Source organism: Fusarium sambucinum, chromosome III (genome assembly GCF_050947815.1).
Source record: "Fusarium sambucinum isolate potato_lamoka chromosome III, whole genome shotgun sequence".
In the NCBI taxonomy this organism is placed as follows: domain Eukaryota; kingdom Fungi; phylum Ascomycota; class Sordariomycetes; order Hypocreales; family Nectriaceae; genus Fusarium; species Fusarium sambucinum.
The window spans coordinates 7,605,345-7,631,574 of NC_139292.1; the positions used below are offsets into that span (position 1 = coordinate 7,605,345).

A 26,230-nucleotide genomic window follows, 5' to 3' on the forward strand; every position below is an offset into this window, starting at 1 on the left:
CGGGTGCATTTGATTCTAATAATCAAGAGATAAAAGATTGTTTCTTGCCTGCCTTAAGTTCTCTATCACCAAAGCCGACGACATGATGAATGTTCCACTCAGGAAGGCGATATTAGTACCTTTCCCCACTGTAGCGACTTCTACCAGATTTAAATTTCCAGCTTCTTTGCCTACTGTTTATGGTTCATTGATGATGACAATGCCTCTTTCCGTACTGTCCTTGAGAATAGAAAGGCGGGGAGGTTGAGATCAGGACAATTAAAGCTTTCTTTATAGTCACCAACGTAGAAACAACATAAACTGAAGACTTGTCGATATTGTCCTCAGTGGTGGTATAGCAATGTTCTCACCCTGTTCAATATCGTCACTAACTGATAGCTCACTGTTAGTGAAGTTTTCAGTTCGGCTTCTCGCATAAAATCTTCACCGCATTCCACAGCCGAAAGATACGATCCATAAGATTAGTCTCTTTCTCGTTTTAAACCATGTGTCCCCGCCTCGTGCGCTGCGGCTGTCGCAATATGCGACAGGTGGTTGGAAAGACACACTCCTGATCGGCTTTGGTACAGTTGCGACACGGACGTCGACGGTCACACCGAACTTTACGTTTCTTACAGCTCACACAGCTACGCGGTGTCTGTTCCTTGTTCATGGGTATTGCTGAAAATCAGTCTATTGGGTCGAAGTCCTATCAAGGATATGAGTTGCAAAACTCGGATGATTGACATAGAGTACTTAAATGGTCGTTAGGGAAAATAGCTGTCGGAGTTTGACTAGACCCCGCCTAATTTTTAGCCGCCTCGCGCGGGCATTTAGCGAACCCCGAAGCTCCACGCTTAGACCAACTTACCGCTACACCATTTATATCACTCTGTTATAACACGATACTCAAGGCTTCAACGCATCATTTCTATCATCCGTGCCGCTTAGGTAAAAGCATAAGTGGATTAAAAAAATGACGGTATTGATCAAATAGAAGTTTTAAGCTCGTGCATTGACTCAAATTCCACAAGATATCCGTGCAAAACCCTGCTCTAAATGATGATCATTGCTGAGAGTATTCCAGATATCCACTGTACACCTCAGACTTCAATCTGCACTGAAGTCCATTATGATACCGTCTTCCGTGAGGTTGTCAACTCCATGTCTTTCACGAGCTTAAAAGACATAAAGGACTCACGTTCCTTAATTTCTTTAACATAAGAAAAAACATTCGCATCAACATCCATCATTTCATCATTTCATCATGTCAGCTATCGAGAACCCTTTCGAAAATACACCTGTCTTCAGTCGATATCCACCTAGTGGTATCAATATCCTCATTGCGGGTGCTGGCATTGCTGGTCTCAGTTTTGCCATTGAAGCATACCGAAAGGGCCACGAAGTTTGTGTCATTGATCGCCGTCCTAACTTCGATGACTACGGTAAAACAATCAACATGCGTGAGTTGTCTATGGGAACTGATGTAAATCATAGGAGATTTTATCGCCATTCAATCTTCCGCATTGAGAACTCCTGAGATGTGGCCGGGGTTCATAGAAGCTTGTCGACAAGAGCGCATACCTCAAAAATTAGATATGCTTACTCACGATGGCCAATTCCTCGGTGGTCTTGACTTCGGTCTGAGCACAATTCGCTCTATCTTTCACCGTTGCCTTCGGCAGTACGCAGAGCATCTAGGTATTGACATTCGTCTCGGCGCCCGAGTTGTAGATTATTTCGAGGATGCCGATAAGGGTGGAGTTGTACTTGACACTGGAGCCAAGATCACTGCCGATCTTGTGGTTGCTTCTGACGGCATTGGCTCTCGATCCGGTGTTGTCATCAAGGGAGAACGTGATCAGCCAACGAGCTCGGGTTATGCAATGTTGCGCGCAACCTATCCGAAGGAAAGAATCTGTCAAAACCCTGTCCTTAGAGAGTACGTTGAGGATGTATTAGCAGCTAGAGGTCTCGTAGGGCCAGGCGCACACGTTATCACAGGGTTCAGTGGCGATAATGTGTCGTGGATGCTTACGCACAAGGTATGACCAAGAACATCCCACTGCAGGATTCGCGCTAATTGAATTGTGTCAAAAGGACAAAGACCCTAGCGGCAAGGATCGTGCACCTGCGGCGGATCCTAAAGATGCATTGCAATACATCAAAGGTTGGGCTCCTTGGCTCACTGAGCTGATCAAGGCTACTCCGGAGATGGGGGCTGTCGATTACAAGCTCTTATGGCGCGATCCGTATCCGACATGGGCCTCGCCGCAAGGCAGAGTCGTCCAAATCGGCGATGCCGCTCATGCCTTTCTCCCGACTTCGGCCAGCGGCGCTACTATGGCCATGGAAGATGGCTTTTCTCTGGCTGCATGTCTTCAGCTTGGTGGTAAGAACAACTTGACTCTTGCTGTCAAAGTACATAACAAGTTGAGGTATGTTGAAGTATTCTCTACCCATGACTTTGCTAATCCATAGTGAAACTAGATTTCAACGGGTTACTTGTGCACAGAAAATGGGCTTCAAGAACCGCCAGCAGTGGCACGAGACCTCTTTCAAACCAGCGGAGGAAGGGACGCGTCCTATCTTTCCCATGGTTGGTTTGTGGAGTTCTAAGCACGATCCTGAGCAGTATGCTTATGAGATGTATGGTAAGTGTGCCAACAACATCCTTAGCGGTAGTCCTTTCGAGAACACAAACTATCCTGCAGGTCATACATTCAAGATTTGGACTGTCAAGGAGATGCGCGATGTTGCTGAGCGGGGAGAGAATATTGTCGACGATGGTGACTGGTCTTAAGCTATCAGTCTTGTCCAAAGCTGACATGGCTTTGTTATAACGGCATTTCTCTTTAAATATACTTTAATATACTCAGTTAAAATATTTTATTTTAATTCTCTATTAATTCTATACTCTAATATACCTCTGTAAGGGTATTATTCTTATTAGTAACTAATACCTATTATATTATTAGCTTAAGTTCTATTTATTTATATATAAGATTATTGCGATAAACCTTGAATTCAGAGATAGAGGTTATAAGAATGGGATGGATATATGCAGACAAGAACCCCACGTATAAGGATGGTTGTGTTCAACCATTAGAGCGGAGTTCGAGGTCAGCCGGCCGGCGAATAGTATCTATAGAGACTCCCGCCCTATTATAGGCCAGCAGCCAACTGCATGTTATCTTTCCATTCATTCTACAACATGAAGTGTCTAGCCATACCTCAGTTACTTCTCACAATTCTCACAGATGATGTGATGCTTAGCGCCGAGGCTGAGATGACGTTTGTTTCTCAACCAATATTGTGTTTTTTCACACCCTTCTTGTTCCACTTTCATCGGTGAGTCTTGTTACACAGCGTCACAGTTAAATGTTTGATTGGACCCAAGCCGCCACCAATACTACATGGATCGCACTTTGTTCTTTTTTTAAAATATCTGCAGTGGCGGTGCCTTAGGCGCATGGAAAGGATTGCAAAACCTCTGGCAAAATCACGCTGCAGGAATTACCATAAATGAAGTCAAACGTCGCGACTACCCGTCCGGTTTCTGACAACTCTAATTTTTATCTGTCCTCGTTTCTGTTCCTTGACCACTTATTAGGTCATGCGCCTGCCCCATTGTCTAGAGGTCGACACAACGTGGCAGTAAACGCACTCTACAAACCATGGATTGCAACCTTACCAGACTACATGAACTTGTCCGAAACAGCCAAGTTGAATTTGACGCCGATATTGCTGGCCTAGGAGTGAGTCAGTTACAACTTGTCTTTGCACCTGATATTGACTCGTTGAAGGTCCTGATAGCTTTCGTCGCAACATCAGTGACAGTCATTATCGTACTGGCTTTGGCATTTCTAACCCTCTCCATACCCCCTTCTCTTTTGAACGCCGGAGATGATGTTATAGCTTCCGGTATAAGATGCTTCTATCATCGACTGCGAGGCGTATCTTCGAAGCTCAACCAAGCTGAGGCAGTCGACAATCGAAACGAGCGAATCGCTGCCTACAAGGCCTTTTTGCACTCAACAAACGATCAACTCTTGATTTCTCAAATCGCTATTATGGTCGCCGCGTTGATTACACATGGCGAAATTACGATTTACTCATGCAATATCGTCATAGCCCTAGGATGTCTTGCATCAACAGTTCATCTTGGATGTTTCCCATTCTATATGGACCGCCTAAACGATAACAGGGCAGCAAAGTTCATTCGGGTACTTGCAATGGTTTGGGGGTTCGGCATTCTCATCTTTATGTTCATTATTCGGTCTTCCTTAAGTTGGAGTTTGGAATCTCATGTCTACTTGAAATGTGCTATACAAGATTTTCGCTTGGATGGCTCGGCCCTGTTCGCCCGCATATACGGAATTATTATCCCTATTACAGTGTTTTATGGTGCGTGGAAAGTTGTTATTCTCTCCTACAGACAGCAATCACGGCATATCCAGACAGCCCGTGGAAGCTCATCACGCCAACAACATACATCCTTGCCAGCCAGGGTCAGTCATGAAAGGCATGTTATGACACACGACGATGCCGAGACACAATTAATAGAGCGGGTTCCCAGCCGATTACAGCAGTATCGAAATGGAAACCCTAGTCTGATTCTCAGCCAGATCGAGAGAGAAATCCTTTCTGTGTATGGGACATTGAAGATTAACTTCACAAATGATGCGGTTTGCTTAGGAGATACCGAAAACGATGACGGCCAACCGACGTTGACTCTGTTAAAGCAATCTGCAAAACCAATGTCGGTAAAAGAGACATGGCATAGGACTCGCGCACGGGAGAGAAATGCACTCTTGAACAGATGGCTTCAAAAGAAGGCTTTGGAACTTCTGCTATGTGAACCCAAACCCGGTTTTCGACTAAATCTACGTATTGGACTGTTGGCGGAACAGTGGACCTTCCATCAGTGCCGCGGCTCCTTCGTATGGAGGCTTTGCTGGCTTTGGTCTGGTGTTGTCTATGGGACTTCGTCCATCTTCTTCTATCGTCTTAACACACTGGGTATGTCCGGAGATCCAGACCACTGGGGGTTTGGTCAGGTCGTCCCGCTGGCTCTTCTTGTCCTCCCTCTCTTCGCTGCAATGGAAGGCCACGCAGGTAAGCGCGATGATAATTATACTAAGAATCGGTATTTGTCTGACCTCATTTAAGATTATAAGAGACAAACCAATTCCAAAACAGTATCCTATGACGAAACCCCAACAGAATCCACAGAAGGGATTTCATTCCGTCCCCATTCAAGTCGCCATAGCACAAGCCAAGAGCGGTGTCAAGGCGCAAGATCGGCAAACGACGTCCAAGCGATATTGTTTGCCCGAGAATTACTGAAAAGGAGAGCAACGACTTTACGGCACCCGCATCTTTACAATTGGGTCATGGGAGTCTCACTTGACAGGTCCCCAAGTCTGCAGATAGGTGCCATCTGCCATGCCATCTTTATGCTCATCTTTACCACATTCTGGGGCTTATTCATAGGTTGGGAGGGATACAAGATCATATTAATATTCGTTCCTTTATGGGTTACCATGACGGTCCGCAGAGTTCTCGGCCTGATCTTTAAGGTAAAGGCTACCAGATGTCTGCCTGCGTTTCTTGAGAAACTAGGCAGTGACATCTCGAACGAGCCATTGCATGTGAGAGACTAATTTCAGCGTGCTGGATGAGTGAGCCAGTAAATCAGATCACGTTGTCCTCGCCTCAACGTTAGATCTTTATCTGTTCTTCATGGTGATAGATGATTGGGCCGACAACACTGGATATAATAGGATCTCAGGCCTTATAATTAAGAGACTTTACTTGGTTGTGCGTACGTTGATGTTTATTTCTGGCTAAAACACACTGATACTTTAAAGATATCCTGAGCAATTAACTTGATAACCACCTTTCTATAGGACGACTTACTCAAGTTCTCATAGAACAAAGAGGATGCATATATCGACGACCTATTATTTTTACTAGGTGCTATCATGCCATCAAAGCCTTTCGTGCCATTAATTAGCCTGGTAGAGACTGTTCTGCTAAGAAGTATTTAGAAACACGCTGGAGAATGTCTAATCGTACTACTATCTATGGTATTTCGAATAGCAGCGCCCTCACCCATAACAAGGTTAAAGTTCCTAACAACTTTTGAACTTTACAGGGAGCCTTTGATGGAAGTCAGATCGTCAGTTTAAACAACTGACGGATTAATACTGTAACTAATTGTGAGTACCCTACATCCGAACATCCGAAATCTCCAACTAGCACCATTAAAGATAAATTTGCGAAGCGAAGCGACCCACCATCATAATTAAAGTGCTCTCCACAACTCCAAAACCCTTTCCAAGGTCTAGACTAGGGAGAACCGAGCAGAATTGCCCGAGTTCCGGGTCCAAGTGTTCAGGATTGCGGAACAATGCTGGAATAGGGCAACTGACCCATGGTGGATACAACTTGAAACAATACACAAGGTCCAATGCCAACGCATGAGTATCGAGCCATGGTTTATTTTCTGAGTGGGACGTAGAGTAAAGAGGCAAATTGAGAGAGACGACGTGCAGGGTCCATCTATGGAGGATGTTACGAAGAGGAGGCGGCGTTTCCGAATGGAATATTATATCGTAAACACATCACTCAAGCACATCTTTTTACTTTTTTTGCCTTTTCTTTGTGTGGCTGTAATTGCTGTACCACCGTATCGAACATGAGTGCCTCAGCATTTGTTGGTTCGCCGCCAGCAACTGAGGATGATCTTCACATCGTGAAAGGCGTGCTACGCATGTATGGCCTGGAAAACTTCAATGCGAGCTTAGGTCTCACATTCTCTATTCAAAAGCCAGAAAATCCACCAGTCGAGACCAAAGTTACTGAAATCCTTGCGGGAATGATCATCGTCATATTGGCAATTGTTATACCGACAACAGCGAGGATCCTCATTCGATTAAGAGGCGCAAGAACACGTTTTGGAGCAGACGACTGGGCTATTATTTGCGCTGCTGTGAGTTCGGATATTTATGTGACAAGAGGTACAGCTAATTAGTGATAGTCTCTGGCAGTCGCATACCCGATTCTCTGTTTAGTCATGCTCTTCCAGACTGGCGCTGGTCGACATACTTACGAAAGCACCTATGAAGAGTACAATCTTTACATGTACTACTTGACAGTGTGTAAAATCATATTCTATGTCGCTGTCGGTCTAATCAAGGTGTCCATCACTTTGTTTGTTCGCCGTCTTGCCGATAGAGCCTCCAGGAAATGGAAGCTGTTTGCCGACATGTTCCTGGGAACAGTCATCATCTACATTCTACTCGCCATTTTTTGTGAGTGACTACCTCCCCACAGAACATACAGAGGTCGATACTGATGCTTTGCAGGGACCGTTTTCTCATGCAGACCCCTCGGGACTATGTGGGACAAGCGTTATGCTGGGTCTCTCGAGGAAGCACCACTGTGTGTGGACAGCGTGTTTCAGAACAGATTTTTGAGTAGCATGCACGTTGCACAGGTAAATCATCACATCTGAACTTATGGAACGATCTGACACTAATATCCACTTCAGAGCATAGTGCTTTTACTCGCACCAATCATCATGCTATGGTATGTCAAGATCAACACAGGCAAGAAAGCACGTCTATTCTTCATCTGGCTCGTTGGCGGCACGACAGTCCTCGGCGGTCTACTCCAGCAAACGATGATCACCATCACCAACGATTCCTGCTGGCAATACACATCCGCGATGCGTTGGACAGTCATGGATCTTACTTTTGGCACCCTAGCTGCCTCGTTACCCGTGCTGGACGCGGCTATAATGGGTACCTGGAGCTCCATCAAGACAAAGATTGGCACGTCTCGGTCGCATTCAAGAACTCGAACACAGGGATGGACTGATTTGGAGCATGGTACAAGGAACACCACGGTCATAAGAACAGTGCGAAGGGACTCGGAGTCGATGGAGAATATTAGGAGCGGAGACAAGGGTATAGAAATGGGGATTCTCCGAACCGACGAAGTGGAACTAACGTACGATGAAGAGAATGCACCGAAAAGCTCTCATACGAGATAGTGGAGGTTGCATACATAGATTGTTTTCCTTTATATATCACATCTTGAAGATGGACGCAGCGATAAACATCAGTTGTATTCTTGAATGAAAACATACAAGTGCAAAGGTTTATTAGCGACTATTCACGGCTCTTTCCACCTTGGCAGCCTTGCAATTAGATCAGGGATCTCAATGTGGTCCGAGAGTAGCTCCGCTCAAAATCTGCACTGATCCCATCCCTCGTTTGAGATCCAATCACGCAAGATCCAATTTCTCGGACTCGTACCATGTAAATAAGGCAGAAGCCCCTCAAGCCCTACAGACCGAGGTATCAGTAATTTCTCCAATTGGTGAGATCCATTCTTGAGTCGTAACTATGCACGGAGCGACTATCCGGCGCCCCAACGGCCAACGGTTTCCGGAGATTCGTTAGAGAGTTGAGTCCACCTTGAACCCATTTTAGCTAGTGGGTAAACTAGTCAATAGGTAAATTCATGCAAAAACCAATCTACATTATACACACGATGAGATCTTTCAGCAATATTTTCAAGTCAAATCTTCTTTCAATAGACAGATGAAACCTACACTCAAATAGAAATGGCTCGCATGTAGTAAAGACCTCAATTACTTTCTTCCATAACACTTCCTGAAGTATTCCTCCCTCTCATTTATAATGCCTCTGACTGACAGCCAAGTCTCCCCTTTCTGGGATTCTGCCTTCTCCACGGTAAATTCGGGACAGGCCTCCACTGATAATACACAGCCACGGAGATGAACCTTTCCCAGGGCAAATCCTAGCTATCGGTATAAACTCATGAACCCCCGTAGATTTTCCTCCATTTCGCGCATCAAGTGACGTTCGTTTCTCTGATCTCCAAGTTTTCCCAAGTCACTCGTTTAGACCAATTCAAGTCCGGACATTTTCTCTGGCAGCCACTATTTTCGCAATATCGTATAAATTGCAACCTGTTCTAATTATTCACGATGGTTCGCTTTTTTGCCGGCTTGACAGCCTTTCTCGGCTCCACGGGCTCGCCTGCGCCCGATACTTCGGACTGCACAGGCACTAATGCCATCAGCATGAAGTGTGCCTCTGCTGAAGTAGCTTACAAGCGCGATTTCTTCTATGTTGGCGGTCACTCTGTCAAAGCTGCTTCCGGCAACATCACGGTTGATCAGATCTACGTCGAGAAACTTACACCAGCCGTGAGTGTCACTCAAAAGAATCCTCTTGTTTTCTTCCACGGTGGTGGTCTTTCGGGAAGCACATGGCTCAACACACCCGATGGGCGTGAGGGTTGGGCCAGCTATTTCGTCAAGAAAGGCTATGTTGTTTACTTGGTTGATAACAACGCCATTGGTCGCAGCTCCGAGAATGACATTGCCGGTTATTCCATGTCCTCCGGCTCAGCTTCTGAGACTGTGATGAAGTTCTTCACATCGCCTGAGAACTACGGAACTTATCCTCAGGCTAAGCTTCACACACAGTGGCCTGGCACTGGAGCTGATGGCGATCCCGTTTATGATCAGTTTAAGAAGTCTCTGATCCCTCTCACTACCAACTTTGTCGGCCAGGAGAATGCTCTCCGTGCTGCTGGTTGTGAGATGCTTTCTCTACTTGGCGAAAAGGCCTATCTCATCTCACACTCGCTGGGAAGCAGGAACCCTCTTCTTCTTTCCAACGACTGCCCTGAGTACATCGCTGGTAGCATCAACCTTGAAGCAGCTACTTCTCCTTTCTGGTCCTATGCAGAGGGCTTGGGCGGATTCGCTGCTTCACCTTGGGGTTTGACCAACACACCAGTCACTTACGACCCTCCTGTGAAGGACCCATCTGGTAAGTTCGATCGTCACGTTTAGCTGCCTTAACTAATCACAAGTCTACAGAATTGAAGCACAAGTCAGTTGGAAATGAAACACTTGCTCATCGTAACTGCTACCTGCAAGTCGAGCCTGCGCGCAAGCTTACCCAGATCAACAAGGTTCCCTATCTTCTTCTGACTGGTGAAGCTTCCATCCACATCACTTATGATCACTGCGCTGTCGACTTTCTCAAGCAAGCTGGTGGCAAGCCTGAGTGGATCAAGCTGGCGGACTGGGGTATCAACGGCAATGGTCACTTTTTGCATGTTGAGAAGAACAACCTCCAAATTGCCGATTTGGTTGATGCTTGGATTCGGGGTCAACTGGTCAAGTCTAAGTTTGGCAATTGAAGTTAGATAATGTTTAAAAATAATGAGTAGTTGCATAAATGGGTGTTGGGATCGAACACTGCGAAGTCCTGTGTTGGTGATGCACAGTGTCTATGTAACCATAACCGACGGATTTGCTTCCCCCAATCTCCATCATAGTTGGCTTTCACTGCAAATTTAACCCCCTCTAAGGGTTACTCAGACTTATATGCCGATTGGTGTGATGTAATATAACTATATCATCAGCTTAATTGACGAACAGTGTATGTGATCATGACTGTCTTGTTCAGATGCTAATCGCAGGGCTATTCTACCTTCGGATGAAGTGACTCTCACATCACTTATAACCTCCAAGACATCTACTACTGTCTTAAAAACCACGACCGATATCTTATTCGATGCTTCAAGTACTACTACTACAGACGTCACTTCAGCCGTTTTTCTTAAATACCATCACGGCGACATCTTTGATCGATAGATCTGCCGTTGCCGAAAACACTCCCGATTCTACTACCGTTCTTGACACCACAACAGCCGCTGCCCCTGTCGCCACTTATTCCCTCTCAGTATTGAGCACAGTAGTCAGAAGCAAATACAAAATAAAAATTAACTCTTTCCGATCCCTAGACATCATTGTCATAGAAATAAGGTAAATCCAGGAATTGATTGCTGGTTAAGAAAGGCAAAAAGAATATCTATGATGAGACTGGGACTCGAACCCAGGAGGATTGCTCCACCAGGAAATTGGTGTTAAGGTTAACCTTAACCTGGCGCCATAACCAACTCGGCCATCTCACCCAAGCTAGTGCTGTTGAAAATAGGTTTCAATTCAGGCACTGAGTAGGCATCGACTTTGGTTTCGCCGAGCTCAGAAGGACAAAGAAATGTAGACAAACAACAAAATTGGAAATTAACATCACAATTTGTTTGCACATTTCATCTGCCAAGAGGTTAGCTTAGCCACACGGCTTGGTTAATGCCCTGATGGTTGCGCAAACACCCTTTGTCTCTCCAGTCGCATGACCCTACTATTGATGCCTGGAAACGTAACGCGAGACACAGAACAGAACTTTGAGTAGGTACTTAGAAGTGTCCCAACCTCTTTCCCTTGCCAGTTCTTCCTCTGCTATCTTAACTCCATGCAACTCAATCCTGCTACGATATTGACCATCGCCTTCGGAGTCGCCTCAAAACTCGCTGCAGCCAAGATGGAAGAAACCCCCGCTATTATTTTTATGATCCTTAAGCTTTTGCCCAGGCCTTCTCAATTTCCTCTATAAACAGACTGTCTGGCGAAATCATTGATTTGATATTCTGTCAACTCTTTGATGGTCGGTACGTTAACGATCTCCGCCAAGCCCGCCTTGTCTGTCAAAGTTGGAATCAACGCGCTGCTAGGTACCTCTTTCGTACGGTCACACTACACCACCGAAACAATGGAATCAAGTCTGCCTGGAGGTGTTATAACATAAAAAGTGGCTTCCCGGATTGGAGATGGACCAGCGTGATGGACCTACAGGTTGTCAAAAATCATGCCCGCCGCGTCATCCTCGAAACCTGTCTCCTGGATAATTGCCGCGTCTTTCCTGACAAACGGGTTTTGTATTGGCCTAGTTTTGCATCTGCTGTTGAGAAGATCGTCACGATTGATCATTTGCAGGCGATCGAAGTGCGCTTCTGTGACTATTGTTGCCGCATGGGTACGGTTAAGTTCGGCCCAGAGGAGTTGACTACTCTTGAAGCGCCATTGAATGCCATCTACAAGGCAGTCAAGAAGAGAGAAGAACGAATGCTTCGACATAAGATGGCTCAGATATCTCCCATTCGGGAGCTCAAACTAAAGAACTTTCTGGATCCTTATCCGCCTAAAGCACTGGAGAGCCTTCTCAAGGGTATTCAACGCTTGCATATTGAGCTTCTAGACGAGAACCAGAAGGCCCCCACGGATTTCAGAACTTGGTATAAAAGCAGTTTTGAGCACACTCTTGAACACACGATACTGGTGCCTGCCATGAATCAACTGGTGGAGCTCACGCTCTCTTCCCATTTTGATTGGGGTTCATTGCCATCACAATTCAGGGGGAAAGATCTTGTGTTTCCGAACCTGAAAACGCTGAGGCTGAGTCACTTTGTCATCGGCCATAATGACCAATTCGACTGGATTCTCAACCAAAAGACTCTGACATGTCTTCGACTACACCGCTGTGCAATAATCACTCATCTCTACTTTTCGGACAACATGATGTATGCCTGGGAGGCCTGGGAGGTAGACACCAGTGACTGGGAAAGACGCAATACACAACGCGATGAGCATCATCCCTTGGCTGGCATCCACACTTATACCTTTGACTTGCGATGGAAAACATTGTTTAACAATATCCGTGAGGGGCTACCGAAACTCATCAAGTTTGGTCTGATTTTGCCCTTGTCCAAAGAGGGCCTGCTGGACGATGTCGACGCAGCGGCCACTATCAGAGACGACACAAATTGGTTTATGTTACAAGCCTATACATATTCTGATATGACATACTGTGAATGGCCATTTCCACGCGGTTGGTTTGGAAGAGGATGCTACACCAACTTGAGTCAGTTAGAGGGTGGCGGGGACAACGGTGATGCCGCCCAAGCCATTGATGCTGCTCATGAAGCGGATGTCCAGGCGCTGAATGATCTGATCCAGGCGACATTTGAGAGACGAGGGGATTAGAGATATGGCTGGCGCTGAAGAGCAATGAAGATGGAATGACATTGTTGCGTGATTTTAAGAACTTGGTATTTGTAAACTGTTGAATATGGAGAACATCTAAACAGTCTCAATTCTAAGCAATTATTGACCTATCAACAAAGATCTTACTCATCCCAAACTGTAGCAACGACATCGCCCGTAAGCTTGATCTGTGCCAACTTTCCTCCTTCCTGCTCAGTTATGATCTTGCCTGTCTGGACATCGCGCTTCCAGATAACAACAGTCTGGTTAACCTGATGACCGACAGCAATCTTGTCACCAGCCTTGTTGAAGGAGAACTGGCGTGGAAGCCAACCTCCTGAGGGAGCAGCCTGAACTGGCTCGAGAGTACCGTTATCTTTGATCAAGAATGTGGTAAGTGTGTCTGAAGGACCAGAGCGCGCTTCGATGGAAGTGGCAAAGGACTTTTCACGGTTCGATACTACCACGAATCGTTCATCGGGCTATCACAGTCAGTATCTATTCAGGACCTTGTAATCGACATAACTCACACTCATGGCAATCTCGCTGATGGGAGCCGTGTTGGGAGGGAAGGCGGGATTGAGAGATGTAATCTCAAAAACCTTTGTGAAAGAAAGGCCTGTACGGGTGTACTTGACTCGGTAAGAGTACACCTTCTGGTCAAGTTCACCGTTGAAGATGAAGAATGTCTCACCAGACTTAGAGACCTTGAAGAACCCATGACGAGGTCCAGAGCCAGCAGGAGCTTTGAGAGCGCCTACTTCAGCAATGGGAGCAAGCTTGTTCTTGTCGAAAGACCAGACGCGGACAACATCACCACCAAGATCAGGCGTGATGACATACTTTCCAGTCGGGTCGATGATGACGTGGTGAAGATGGGCAGCCTCTTGTCGTGAAGGGATCGGGCCTATCTTTTCAATAGTTGAAGAGACTTGTTGAAGTTGCTCGGTTCCTGGGAGAGCGCCCTGTTCACCAAGGGCAAAAACCGATGCAACGCCTGGAGTGCTACCATTTGTGAGTCCTTAGTTCTGTAAAAATTCCGTTGTTACTTACTAAGATGCACCGAAGTATCCGCGTTTTCCCTTGTTACCAGTAATGATCTCGCCAGCCACGCCCCCTTCGGGTGCCTTGACCCTTGAGACAGTCGTCAAAGCACCATTGTTTCCAATTGTGAATGAGTTTAGTGAACCAGTAGGGCTCTGACCACCGCGATCGTAGCAGTAAAGAACACCGTTCTTCTTGTCGAGTGTCAACCAAGATGGGCTAGGCTGACAATCGCGCGATGATGAAGAAAGAGTCAGATCGTGGCCGTTTTGTGTTTCGGTCAACTTGAGCGTGCTGAGGTTACCACCATAATCCGCGACGAAAAGGTTAACAGCGTTGGCCAACGCGGCAGAGCCGAGAACTACTCCCAATGTCTTCGTGTGCATTATGACAATTGTTTCTCTCACGAAGAATAGTAGAAGAAAGGAAGAAACTCGCTCAATTAGAGTTATCCGACCGCTACTTAAAGTAAATTACTGTTCACCGATGTCCAGGATTAAACATATAATATCCTGGTCCCCCGGAAAGGTAAAAAACCACATATCCTCCAATCATCTGGGGAAATCGGTAAACTACGTCCCGTCTTCCTATTCGGATTAACCTTTTCTAGCTTGAAACACTCCATTAACCTGATTGAACATTTTCCGTGATGATCTTTTCCGACCCCAGCTTTTCCGCTTCAATTTAGCCTAAGCTTTACCGAGCATTAATGAAGGAGATATATATTAAGGGTGGGAAGCAGGGTGTCTCAAGATGCAATTCATATTTGAGAAACAGACATAGACACTGAATGTTAGACGTGGTGTATTGAACTGTCTAATGCTGTATCGGGTTGAAAGGCGTGGGGTAAGCTTAAAGTTTATGCCGATATGCAATGCCGGTTGAATGAAACGCTAACAGAATTATGCATTAGACAACAGTCCTTCATTTATACAGCCCACTTGTCTCGTGATACACTAGTCAGTATGAGACAGGGGTCGCAAATTTAGCAAAAAGAATGATCATGCTGGGGATCGAACCCAGAATCTTCTGATTCGTAGTCAGACGCCTTGCCATTGGGCCACACGACCTCGTCATCTGATGACTAATGAAAAGACATGTCGCAAAAAGTTCCCATGAACGCGACGTGTCGGGTCTTGTCGTGATGTTTCCACCATCTCCTACTCAAAAACCGCCGTGGCAAGTCGGAAGGCTCCTACTATATAGGGACATGGCCACTGAGACCAAATGTCCTCTCAATTCAGGATTAAAGCCAAGCTTTACTGTACACAACGTCAGACCAAAGGCTTTGCATAAAAAACGTTTAATTCTTCTATGTCAGCACGTTTAGAAGTGTAACCAGACTTGAGCTGTCACAAGAGACATTTAAAATAAGAGAGAGGCAGAGAATAAATGCATGCTAGATAGTAACAAGGTTAGACCCAGTCTTCTTATACAAATCTCAATTGGTGTTTCCTCAATGTTATCAGGTGAAATTAATATCTCAATTACCCTAGACAGTCTCCAGAAGAGATCATCGACGTCATAACATCACGACGCACAAGATTGGATCTACCGAGGCACTCAAGCTGAGAAATGATTATTCAAGCACATCCACTTTCTTTGTCGTGTTATCGCTACTGCAATTAATATTGGCGATTTATCTGGCGGTGTCTCGTTACAAGGGAATGCCCCCGCTTCAGTGGCTCTCGACGAGTCATTATCGCTTAGAAGTTGCTTATTCACTTTCATCAGTTCCTGACGTAACCCGGCTCGGATGAAGAACACCCCAAAACCGATCAACCACTCCTTATATCCGGCCTCACATCACAATATCTTCCCCAGCCAACCTCTTTTAAACGCGGGGTTTACAATCGTGGGGAATTAATTAAGACTTCCTCAACCATCTTCCCATGGCCGCTCCAGTCAGCTTGAAAGATCTCACGATCGATAACATCACCGAGAATGTCCACGCCATCAATTCACAGTGCAGCAGCTTGCGATTAAAATATATCCTGGAGAGAGTTGTTACTCACCTTCATGACTTGGCAAGGGAAACGAGACTTACTACTGATGAGTGGATGACGGCCATTCAGTTTTTGACACAAGTTGGTCAAATCTCATCAGATGTTAGACAGGTACGTGCCAGTATGCCATAGAGGAGTAGAGAAACTAACCTTGATAGGAATTCATCTTGTTGTCCGATGTTCTCGGTCTTTCTCTCCTAGTCGACTCCATCGACCACCCAAAGCCTGAAGGCAGCACTGAAGGCACTGTCCTAGGACCTTTCCACACCCACGAGGCCGAACACGTCGGAGAGGGCAGTCTCATCTCTCAAGACCCAGATGGCGAACCCCTTCTTGTTCTGTGCACCTTGAAGGATATCAACGGGGCACCGATTGGCGGGGCTAGTATCGACGTGTGGGAGACCGACTCTAAAGGCTTCTACGATGTGCAGCATGCAGATAGGAACGGTCCCGATGGCCGAGCCGTACTGAAGAGTGACAGTGAGGGCAACTTTTGGTTCAAGGCCATCGTTCCTGTACCGTATCCTATCCCGCACGATGGACCGGTGGGAAAGTTGCTTAAAGTCTTGGGACGTCATCCTTATCGGCCAAGCCACATGCATTTTATGTTCAAGAAGGACGGATACGATCCTCTGATCACGTAAGAACATCACCCCCAACAACTTGAGAATTATAGCTAACATGCATCCGCAGTGCACTTTACCTCAAAGATGACCCTTACGAGTCTACCGACGCAGTCTTTGGCGTAAAGGATTCTCTCGTTGTCTCCATTCAACGAGTCACAGATGAGGAGATGGCAAAGAAATATGACGTGAAAGTAGGCTCTGCTTTGATGACTTATGACTTTGTCTTGGTTACGGATGATGCTGCGGCTAAGTTGCGAAGGAAGAAGGCCGAGGAAGCAATGGCTGGACTGGGTCGCAACTTTAAGTTTATTGATGACCTGCCAGTACCGGATGTAGATTAGATGAGCTTAGACGTATCCAAATTGTAACAATGAATGTTCATTGTCTCCCGAATCTTGTGTGCTGTCATGCCTAGTACCCAGCCTCGTGGTTGTACGGAATGACCGGAACCAAACAAAATTCTGGGATAGCCAATTTCCTACCGCCATGTGAGGGGATGAATGAGTGAACTGTTTTCCAATGGCACATTACTGCGGTGCTTCAAGACATGCGTAACCATTGTAAGCAACCATTGTACCAAAGCCGACTTTTGTGCAATTGATGATCCCAGAATGGATCGATTCATCAAATGCTACCCCGCAGTGCCCGCACATACAAATCTCGGCAGTCTTCAATTGCCGAACCAGCAAAAGATCGGCGATTCGGAAATAGCGTCTGAAATGGGTCTCGTTGGGTTTTGTAAGTTTTGGTCAGCGTTTTGTCAAACCGCCAGCTCCACTTCTTCTAGCGAGACTCAAAACGTAGTAGTTAAATTCTGCAAGATGCCGACATTACAGTGACGATTGTAACCATCTTCTCACTACAACTTCACATCATGCCTGTATTCCAAGAAACGTCCAGCTCGGCAAGGGATCTTAGGATCTTGCCATCGCGCGCTCTTCCATTACCTCGACTTTCTGAAAAGCCGGATGGTACGAATGCTGCTGAGGAACAGCGTGAAGTTGTTGTCATAGGCGTGAGTACATCTTGAATGAAGGTCTGCCTCATAACTTACTGACTTGTATAGGCTGGACCGAGTGGGCTTTTTCTTACTCTCCTCCTAGCCCGCTATGGTCTTGGAAATTCCTCACTTTTGTGCTTGGACTCAAAGCCTGGCACATTAAAAGCGGGCCAAGCAGATGGACTACAACCACGAACTCTCGAGGTTTTCCAAAGCTTAGGAATAGCAAGTGAACTTATCGGTGAGGGATGTCACATGGAAGAAGTCGCTTTCTGGAATCCTACAAGCGACGGCAAAGGTATCGAGAGAACAAGCTTTACACCTGATGTTAACGTCCCAGCTCGCTTCCCATTCGAGGTCACGATCCACCAAGGCCGTATTGAACGAATCCTCGAGGAGAATCTCCGTCTTTATACAGGCAATGAAACAATTAGGAGATCGCATCGTTTCTTAGAGTACACAGTCGACGAGCCTAATACCGAATTCCCTATTGTGGTCAAGTTCGAACATGATCTCCCCAATGGATCAACGCAGCAGTCAACTGTTCGAACAAAGTACCTGATCGGTGCAGACGGTGCACGCTCAAAAGTGCGCAAATGCATGGGTCTCGAACTCGAAGGTGAAACAACTGATCATATCTGGGGTGTATGCGATTTCGTCGCCGACACAAACTTTCCCGACATTCGAAATCGCTCTGCAGTTCACTCAGATGCAGGTTCAGTGATGATCATTCCACGAGAACAGATTGCAACCGGCGAGTATCTCACTCGGTTATATGTTCAAGTACCCGGTGAAGTGGAAGCGACTCAGGATGCAGGTACGGACAAGAAGACTGCTGATAAGAAGAGACGAGGTGCTGTCACTCTTGATTACATCTTTGAGCAAGCAAGAGCTGTCTTTGCTCCTTATGAGATCAAGATCAAAGAGGGCACGGAACCGGATTGGTGGGCTGCGTATCAGATTGGGCAGCGCATGGCTTCTAAATTCTCGGCCAAGACGTTTGATGGGCTGGAAAGAGTATTTATCGTTGGAGATGGTGAGTATTCCTGAGTTATGTCTATCAACTGTATGCTAATATTTTGAAGCATGCCATACACACAGTCCCAAGGCCGGACAAGGAATGAATGTGTCGATGATGGATTCGTTCAACCTAGCATGGAAGCTTGTACACACTCTGCATGGACTCACACCTCCAAACCCAGCCGGCACAGCAGATCCCATACTCGAAACATTCTCACCAGAACGAATGGATGTAGCTCGTCAACTCATCGAGTTTGACACCAAATTCTCACACATGTTCTCTGGTCGTATTGGTTCAGCGGACGCCGAGACATCTGGCTTGACACATGAAGAGTTCCTTCGCGTATTCAGCGAGGGCAGTGGCTTCACCAGTGGCTGTGGGCTTCAGTACAAACCTGGAAGACTCGTGCAGACTCTTGATGAAGAGTCACAGAAAGGTCTATTCCGCGGAGATCCTCTATCTGGCGCGCTGACTCCGGGACGACGACTTCTTGATGTTGGGGTGAAGCGTTATGCAGATGCGACGCATCGACATCTTCAGGATGGTACGTATACACGAAAAAGAGGCCACGCACAAGCTAACATGACTACAGAAATGCCACCTACCGGCCGATACTATCTACTTGTCTTTGCAAGCAATGACTTGCTCGACAAATCCGGTGCATCGCAATCAGCTTTACAATCAACGATTGAGATTATCAACAAGTTCCCTCAAGGCATCATCAATCTTGTCGTGATTCATCCATTGACTACACGATTCGAATGGACCGACATTCCTGCAGGAGTTAAGAAGCTTGCTGAGATGCGAGTGTATGGATTGGCTAGAAAGGAGGATGCTTACAAAACACTTGGGGTGTCGAAGGATGATGGAGTTATCGCTGTTGTTAGACCTGATGGTTACGTTGGATTGTTGGCGCCTTTGTCTCGTGTAGGATCAGTTGAGGATCATCTCCGTGGGTGCTTGACTACAGTTTAGGTTATGATAGCGAAGTTTAGAAACTTGGAACATTTTCTGCGAATCTAGCCTGTGGTGATGGTGTGCAATAGTGCCAAGTCTAGCCTGCAGAGAGTTATCTCGGATACTTTAAACTACCGTGCCACAATTTTGCAGTGCTGGGAAGCTTGCGCAATGGTGGCTATTAGATGTCAGTTCACCAGCATGATTCGATGGCCAAAACATACAGATCGAGCTGCGAGTAAGCCGGCCTATCTGGTTTGGGAATGGTACTCCAAGTAACAGGGCATGCAACCCTCGCGACGTATTAAGAAGGATGTAAGCGGAGACTTCCGATCCTTATCGCTCATGACACCTTGATCATAAATATATAGTGGTTCCCAGAGAGAAATGCTTCTTTGTTTTGATCCTTAAGCTTCCGCCCAGGCCTCCTTAATTTTACTTACCAAAGGTTAATACATCCTCGCAGATCCAATGCAAACTCATCTTCAAGACTAGGTTTCCAAACACACACGTCATTATTAAGGCAGCTGCTTGAACTCTATAATATTATTCATATAAGAAGCTTCTGTTGAGCTGTACAGACAGTAGTAACTTCTTCCTCTTTCAACCTCAATCAACTAGCAAGGCTACCATCAAAGGTCAGCTACTCATCACCTGAACGACCTATGACGCCAAGTTAAGCTACTCTAAAGAGGAAATCGATGCAAGCTACGGAAAAATGACAGAAGCACCCACAGTCAATCGATCAATTGTTGTACAAGGCCCAACTGTGAGTGCCTTTGCCTTTTTTCCTTTTCTTGCACTGACTTCTCTTCACAGTTGCTCGACTTCCTAGTGAATCGACTAGGTGAGAGGAGCTGGTCTTTGACAATAGACTTGCTAGTCGATTGAGGTTGCAAGAGGTAGAAGTTACGCATGGATTAGAAGTAGGTCGTAGCCGAATACTGTCAGCTTGACCTTAATAAGATGTTTCTGGGTCTCACGAATGTCAATAGCTTCTTTATATAGCTCATCTAGCTTCTTAGCGTCTAAGTATCTCGTGATAGCTAGCTCGATATTAGCTATCGCGGAATGCATTGATACTAAGATGTATAAGAGTGATATAAAGAGGTTATTGGCCTTTGCATAACCCGGCAGCATCTCATTAAAGTTCAGCTAATAGCATTCAGCTATCATCTACTTCTAGTCCATGTATACAATCCTGAGATAAGAGAAACACTAACTGGAAAGGTTAAGTAGAGAAGAATACAATACGAGTCTTGATCTGTTGCATATGAACTTGTTGTGCACGCCCTTCCTCCTCGTTTTATGACTGGCGGCTACTTGCAATAAGCCGAATTACCGGAATGGGGCACCAAGTAAGCATAAGCAGCAGGTTACGCAACCCCCTCTGACGTGTCAGGAAGGATGAAAGCGGAGGTGGTTGGTAAGTAATAATACAAAATAACTCTTGATCCGTTGAATGTCAACTTCAAGTGCACATCCTTCATACTCATCTTGCGACTTGTTGAACTATCTCATTACTCGCATTCCAATGGCTTCTCTCCCGGCATCCATCCAATGTGCAACACTGCCATCGGGCCGTAAGATCACCCACTCGGTCCACGAAAAATCACCAAATGACCCATGGATCATCTTATCAAACAGCTTCGGCACAGATATTAGTCTTTCCGAACCCATTGCGGAACGACTTGCCGCTTCGGGCTTCAGTGTTCTAAGCTACGATCATCCTGGTCACGGACGTAGCAGTCCACTGAAAGACCCCAATAATGTGAGCTTTGATGAAATGATCGATGGTATCGACGAATTACTACGCGTCATGAGAATTGATTCCATTCGTTCCTGGATCGGCTTATCACTCGGTGCGGCCAGTGGGGTCTACATGGCACGTAGACGTCCCGGACTTATCCAGAACTTGATCTACTGCGGCTGCCCGCCCGCGTCTCTAAGCGCACTTGGTATCATGTCACTCGAGCAGATTGACAAAATGCGCGATGAGGCTGAAAAAGACGGATCTACAACCAATGCCATCCGCCACATGCACTACGGCTGGGCGAGCAAAGAATGGCTCGATGCGAATCCTGATCAGGATGAGAGACTTAAGCTTGCCAGTTCTTCATTGAGTTTGGATGCATGGCGAGCAATGATGACATTGCAGAAGAATAACGACTTTGATATGCGGCCTATGGTTACTGAATTGATGGAGAATGATATGAAGATCATGCTCGTTAAGGGAGAGAATGATGCGAGGATCAATCCTTTTGTTGACATGATGAGTGAGATTGTTAGTAAGGTTGTGAAGGATAAGGGTATGGAGGGGAATGTCAAGGTTGTCACTGTACCTGGTGCGGGACATGTTATGTTTCTGCAGAATGAGGATTATTTCTGCAATGCCATTGTAGAGTTTATTTCCTAGATATTTCCGGGACACCTCTCTAAATCATGACCTGTCAGATTGTCAGATCCTTCAATGTTGCGAGGTCTTAGCTCTTGCGGGTTAGTTGCGCCCTTCATGTCAACTTATCAAGTCAACCCCACTCAATCCATCAACATGCACCCTGGTGTCTCACCTTCAAATAGCTTCAACATATTACCTCAATGTATTCGACTCTTGTTGTCAATCATATCTAAGTCTAAGGATCCACGTTTTACTCCATTACCAGTCCAATTCCTTTCCAGCCAAGATAGTTATGGCGACCTCTCAACAGTCACACTCTCAAACTTGGCCAGACTCCAATGGCTATTTTGGCCAATTTGGAGGCAATTACTATCCCCCCGAAGCTCACCAAGCACTTCAAGAGCTAGCGGATAAATATGAAGAGCTTCGACATCGCCCAGGCTTTCTCCAACAGCTCCAAAAAGTCCGTATTGGCCTTCAAGGGCGTCCGACCCCGATACACTACCTAGAAAACATATCCGAACAAGTCGGGGGTGCTCAGATTTACGTCAAGCGAGAAGACCTTAACCATACAGGCGCGCACAAGATCAACCACTGCGTCGGTTTCGCACTCCTCGCCAAGGCCATGGGCAAGACAAAGTTGATTGCTGAGACTGGAGCTGGACAGCATGGTGTCGCTCTTGCAACCGCAGCTGCGTACTTTGGCCTTAGATGCGAGATCCATATGGGTGCTGTTGATATAGAGAAACAGAAATCCAACGTTGGTCGCATGCAGATACTCGGCGCAAGGGTTGTGTCTGCAACAGCAGGACAGTCTGCCCTCAAAGATGCCAGCGACTCGGCTTTCAATGCCTATATAGAGCAAAGGGAGCATGCACTATACGCGATTGGGTCAGCCATCGGTCCCCATCCTTTTCCCTTGATTGTACGAGACTTTCAATCTGTTATCGGTCAAGAAGCAAGAGAACAGTTCCTCACAATGAACAACGGAAGACTACCCGAAAATGTTGTTGCATGCGTCGCAGGTGGTTCCAATGCTATGGGGATGTACTCAGCCTTCATCGAAGACAAAGATGTTAAGTTGCACGCCGTTGAACCACTCGGCAGATCTGAAAAGCTAGGCGAGCATGCGGCCACGTTATCCTATGGCAAACCAGGAACTTTACATGGGGCAAAGACTCTTGTTATACAGAAGGAAGAGGGACTTCCTGCTTCGGTATCATCTGTGGCTTCTGGGCTTGTCTATCCCGGTATCGGACCTGAGATGGCGATGCTCCATGAAGCTGGACGAATAACTGTTGCGGCGATACGCGACGAAGAGGTCATCAGTACTTTCTTCAGAATGGCCAAGAGTGAGGGTATCATTATTGCTCTAGAGAGTGCACATGCTGTGGCTTATGCTATACGCTTGGCAGCAGAACGTCCTAGTTCTGAACGGATCCTTGTTAATTTGTCTGGGCGGGGAGATAAAGACGTTGATTATGTACTTCAGAATCATGGTACAGGATGAACTGCATGACCGCAGTGTAAGAACTCATATGTTACCTATTATCTTCCGGTAATTTTGTGAACTTCGAGTTGCTTCCAATAAATAATGCCTAATTCTGAGAGCAATACATAACCAATAGTACTGCATGAATCTTTGCAACAAGGCATCTTATCTCAATGATCACTGCCATCCTTCTTCCAAACAACCTAATCAGCACGTACTATCTAAGTAGTTGAGTATCTCCTTGGCAGCCTTCTGTCGACCTTCCCATTCTGGATGGCGAATAGAAACCTCCGCTGCTGTCTTTTTTAGTCCGACTCTGGTCCAAAGATTGTGTTAATAATAGCACCAGACAGTTCATCTTCCTTCCAGTGTGGCTTTGCTTTCTTGTTTCCCCAACGACCAATACCAAGAAGCCCAACTCGGTTGGCAAAGTTTTAGCAATCTGTCCAAGCGGGCAAGAGCACCTGCGGAATACCGGTACTATATAAGTTGTAAGCAGACGGATCGGAAGTCTGGGTTTGATACGTACCATAGACCTTCGTGAAAGGAGTTCGCTCCGCCATGGTTGACGAAACATACGATGCTTTTCGATTCAATCACAGACTTTGGTCCAGCAACAAGCCAATCTCTAACTCGGACCCTCTCCTGCTTGATAAGCCCACTCGTCAGTATACTTGTCTCGTTGCGGAATGTTTCCTTCTGCATCTGCAGTTCTTCCTAACTTCCATAGAATTCGGAGTGGTCTCTCTTTGGACTTTTGTGCGTCACCCTCGTCAAGAACTATCTTCAAAGCTTTTGCCATCTCATGCGCTTCATTCGCATTTGACTTGTGATGTGTGCCCAAGTTGATGTAGATTGTTGGTCGTCGACTAAGCCATGCAGCCAAATCTGGGCCAACCTCTCTGATATGCGGTGCTACACGTACAATTGGACCGCACGATGTGAGCTGTGGAGGTATGACAGTATATGGGTAATCAATGTCGGGACTGTTGGCGGCGAGAATAGGGAGATTTGCTGGTGCAGGTTTGAGAACACCCAGCTCCATCATAGTCATAAGCTAAATAGCCGGGTTCACTTCTTTGTGTAGAATATCGGTTGTATCCTTTAAGCGTGTGTTTGTGAGTAGTGTATAATCTGCTACCAGACTGAAAGCGATATTTGTTGGTATGAGATTCCAAGGTATGGGATAGGGTAGTGCTGAACAGGCCCTAGACAACAAATTTGTGGAATCATTCATGTTCATGATTTGCAACTTACATTGGGTATTTCCACAGCGTAGCCAATTGGTTTGCAGAGGAACTGTAAACTCTTTAGTCGTGTTTGGAGAAAGGACCATCCACCTCACACCTCGGTAATAGCAGAATATCAAGCCATGTGTATACAGAGGCTCAAGAATAGTCGAATCCGGATTGTTTTCATCGTAAATTCTTTGTGTATCCCAATAAATCTCCATATACTCCTCTGGAGTCCAAGGAACCATAACAGCGGGCAGAGTAGTCACACCTTTAACCGAGTTCACAAATCTTAGAGTCAACTCCAATGTTTCGAAAATTGCCATCCCAGGGCGCTTAGTAGCTGGTTCCCAACTAGTTCCTTCAACTTTTTTGAAATATAAAGGATTTTGGGGGTGGTAGCTTCTGCTGAGATGCGGACGCTTTCATGAATCTAGAAGCATTGTCGACACCAACCTCCAATTCTTGGAATGAAGCAATGTGTATTTCGACACCTGGGTTTTGAAAACCTATTGAATGTGCTGTTGCAAGTACGACGTTGGCTTGGCCATAGTCACTGTTTGTGAAGAAGAGTAACCGTTTGGTGGTAGCCATGATGACTGGAGTGTGAGAGAAACCCGACACTAACAGAGGAAATGCTATTCAGCTTCTACTAATATTTTTATCAATCTTTGCTACCCATCAATATTAGTACTCAGCTTTGCAAATACTTCATTATCCTTGTTTCTATAGATGACTACTTAAAAGCCAATTGGTTGTTCCAAGTTTGCATCCTGACAGTTGCAACCGTTGCAGATTACGCCAAGACAATTTGGAGTCTCTGTCGCTATATCTGGTCATATCTTTCATCTTGGTCTGCGGTCTAGACTTGTCTTACGTTGTAATCCATCGTTGAAGGGGGAATTGCTCCGCTGACCAGTTCAGCTTTCCATCCTCTGATACGAGGGACCGAGAAGTCATAAGAAATAGATCATTTATCCGGTTATTCCACAACGTGTCAGCCCTGTAAGGCGTAAATGAATCCTTGCTCCTGGCATCTCTAGTCGCATAGCTTTAGCTTATGCCAATCGCCGGCATTTGAGACATTTTCATATTTGATTGGCTGTAAACGGGATACCTGAATACCTTATTACTGTTGGTACCAATCTCGCTACATGCTCAAATTATCTGGCTTTAGTGGTAGTAACAACAGCACCAACTTGAAACACAAATACATTTGAGGGGCAGCCCTAGGGTCGACTCGACTCACGTTTAAGGGGTACGATAGCAGATTCTTATAGCAAGTAGCACTTCTAAAGTATTTGTTCTTTCTCTCATAGATGATATGCTAAGTTTCACCGATAATGTTGATGCTATCTGTACAGGCCAGGAAGTCTCCAGTGGTGATGTTTCACTCGAAACAGCACGTTTCATGATAGTTTTGGCAAGAATCCCCATGTTCTTTGGTCTTTACATATCCTTTAGAAACAACGCGAGATGCGTTGCTTAGAGATTCTAAGACACACACATCCTTTATCCTCGTTGTTGTGGCCCCA

The 26,230-nt window shown here is 45.9% G+C and overlaps 13 protein-coding genes across 13 annotated transcripts; 9 read left to right on the forward strand and 4 right to left on the reverse strand.

The window, feature by feature from the left end:
- Positions 1–1,246: 1,246 nt before the first annotated feature.
- Positions 1,247–2,782, forward strand: FSST1_012704 (FAD-dependent oxidoreductase; the record flags this gene model as incomplete). The annotated part of the gene is made up of 4 exons (XM_083235953.1): positions 1,247–1,424; positions 1,477–2,024; positions 2,080–2,417; positions 2,470–2,782. The coding sequence occupies 4 exons, from the start codon at positions 1,247–1,249 to the stop codon at positions 2,780–2,782; spliced, it is 1,377 nt and encodes a 458-aa protein (XP_083082400.1).
- Positions 2,783–3,656: 874 nt separating this feature from the next.
- FSST1_012705 (uncharacterized protein) lies at positions 3,657–5,645 on the forward strand (the record flags this gene model as incomplete). Its single annotated transcript, XM_083235954.1, has 3 exons — positions 3,657–3,737; positions 3,786–5,097; positions 5,152–5,645. The coding sequence occupies 3 exons, from the start codon at positions 3,657–3,659 to the stop codon at positions 5,643–5,645; spliced, it is 1,887 nt and encodes a 628-aa protein (XP_083082401.1).
- A 1,037-nt stretch (positions 5,646–6,682) lies between these two features.
- FSST1_012706 (uncharacterized protein) lies at positions 6,683–8,041 on the forward strand (the record flags this gene model as incomplete). The annotated part of the gene is made up of 4 exons (XM_083235955.1): positions 6,683–6,976; positions 7,025–7,298; positions 7,353–7,483; positions 7,538–8,041. 4 exons carry the CDS (start codon positions 6,683–6,685, stop codon positions 8,039–8,041), a joined length of 1,203 nt encoding a protein of 400 aa, XP_083082402.1.
- Positions 8,042–9,004: 963 nt separating this feature from the next.
- FSST1_012707 (Alpha/Beta hydrolase protein) lies at positions 9,005–10,233 on the forward strand (the record flags this gene model as incomplete). The annotated part of the gene is made up of 2 exons (XM_083235956.1): positions 9,005–9,857; positions 9,908–10,233. The coding sequence occupies 2 exons, from the start codon at positions 9,005–9,007 to the stop codon at positions 10,231–10,233; spliced, it is 1,179 nt and encodes a 392-aa protein (XP_083082403.1).
- A 1,486-nt stretch (positions 10,234–11,719) lies between these two features.
- FSST1_012708 (uncharacterized protein) lies at positions 11,720–12,919 on the forward strand (the record flags this gene model as incomplete). Its single annotated transcript, XM_083235957.1, has 1 exon — positions 11,720–12,919. One exon carries the CDS (start codon positions 11,720–11,722, stop codon positions 12,917–12,919), a length of 1,200 nt encoding a protein of 399 aa, XP_083082404.1.
- Positions 12,920–13,062: 143 nt separating this feature from the next.
- FSST1_012709 (Lactonase, 7-bladed beta-propeller-domain-containing protein) lies at positions 13,063–14,349 on the reverse strand (the record flags this gene model as incomplete). The annotated part of the gene is made up of 3 exons (XM_083235958.1): positions 13,063–13,401; positions 13,450–13,924; positions 13,973–14,349. 3 exons carry the CDS (start codon positions 14,347–14,349, stop codon positions 13,063–13,065), a joined length of 1,191 nt encoding a protein of 396 aa, XP_083082405.1.
- A 1,506-nt stretch (positions 14,350–15,855) lies between these two features.
- Positions 15,856–16,936, forward strand: FSST1_012710 (Intradiol ring-cleavage dioxygenase; the record flags this gene model as incomplete). Its single annotated transcript, XM_083235959.1, has 3 exons — positions 15,856–16,080; positions 16,128–16,609; positions 16,663–16,936. 3 exons carry the CDS (start codon positions 15,856–15,858, stop codon positions 16,934–16,936), a joined length of 981 nt encoding a protein of 326 aa, XP_083082406.1.
- A 533-nt stretch (positions 16,937–17,469) lies between these two features.
- FSST1_012711 (uncharacterized protein) lies at positions 17,470–19,591 on the forward strand (the record flags this gene model as incomplete). The annotated part of the gene is made up of 4 exons (XM_083235960.1): positions 17,470–17,610; positions 17,662–18,631; positions 18,681–19,160; positions 19,209–19,591. The coding sequence occupies 4 exons, from the start codon at positions 17,470–17,472 to the stop codon at positions 19,589–19,591; spliced, it is 1,974 nt and encodes a 657-aa protein (XP_083082407.1).
- Positions 19,592–21,107: 1,516 nt separating this feature from the next.
- Positions 21,108–21,989, forward strand: FSST1_012712 (alpha/beta fold hydrolase; the record flags this gene model as incomplete). Its single annotated transcript, XM_083235961.1, has 1 exon — positions 21,108–21,989. One exon carries the CDS (start codon positions 21,108–21,110, stop codon positions 21,987–21,989), a length of 882 nt encoding a protein of 293 aa, XP_083082408.1.
- A 274-nt stretch (positions 21,990–22,263) lies between these two features.
- FSST1_012713 (tryptophan synthase subunit beta) lies at positions 22,264–23,481 on the forward strand (the record flags this gene model as incomplete). The annotated part of the gene is made up of 1 exon (XM_083235962.1): positions 22,264–23,481. The coding sequence occupies one exon, from the start codon at positions 22,264–22,266 to the stop codon at positions 23,479–23,481; it is 1,218 nt and encodes a 405-aa protein (XP_083082409.1).
- A 416-nt stretch (positions 23,482–23,897) lies between these two features.
- On the reverse strand, positions 23,898–24,508 carry FSST1_012714 (uncharacterized protein; the record flags this gene model as incomplete). The annotated part of the gene is made up of 3 exons (XM_083235963.1): positions 23,898–23,943; positions 23,993–24,091; positions 24,138–24,508. The coding sequence occupies 3 exons, from the start codon at positions 24,506–24,508 to the stop codon at positions 23,898–23,900; spliced, it is 516 nt and encodes a 171-aa protein (XP_083082410.1).
- Positions 24,509–24,600: 92 nt separating this feature from the next.
- Positions 24,601–24,943, reverse strand: FSST1_012715 (uncharacterized protein; the record flags this gene model as incomplete). Its single annotated transcript, XM_083235964.1, has 2 exons — positions 24,601–24,671; positions 24,721–24,943. 2 exons carry the CDS (start codon positions 24,941–24,943, stop codon positions 24,601–24,603), a joined length of 294 nt encoding a protein of 97 aa, XP_083082411.1.
- Positions 24,944–25,058: 115 nt separating this feature from the next.
- FSST1_012716 (uncharacterized protein) lies at positions 25,059–25,289 on the reverse strand (the record flags this gene model as incomplete). Its single annotated transcript, XM_083235965.1, has 1 exon — positions 25,059–25,289. The coding sequence occupies one exon, from the start codon at positions 25,287–25,289 to the stop codon at positions 25,059–25,061; it is 231 nt and encodes a 76-aa protein (XP_083082412.1).
- Positions 25,290–26,230: the final 941 nt, after the last annotated feature.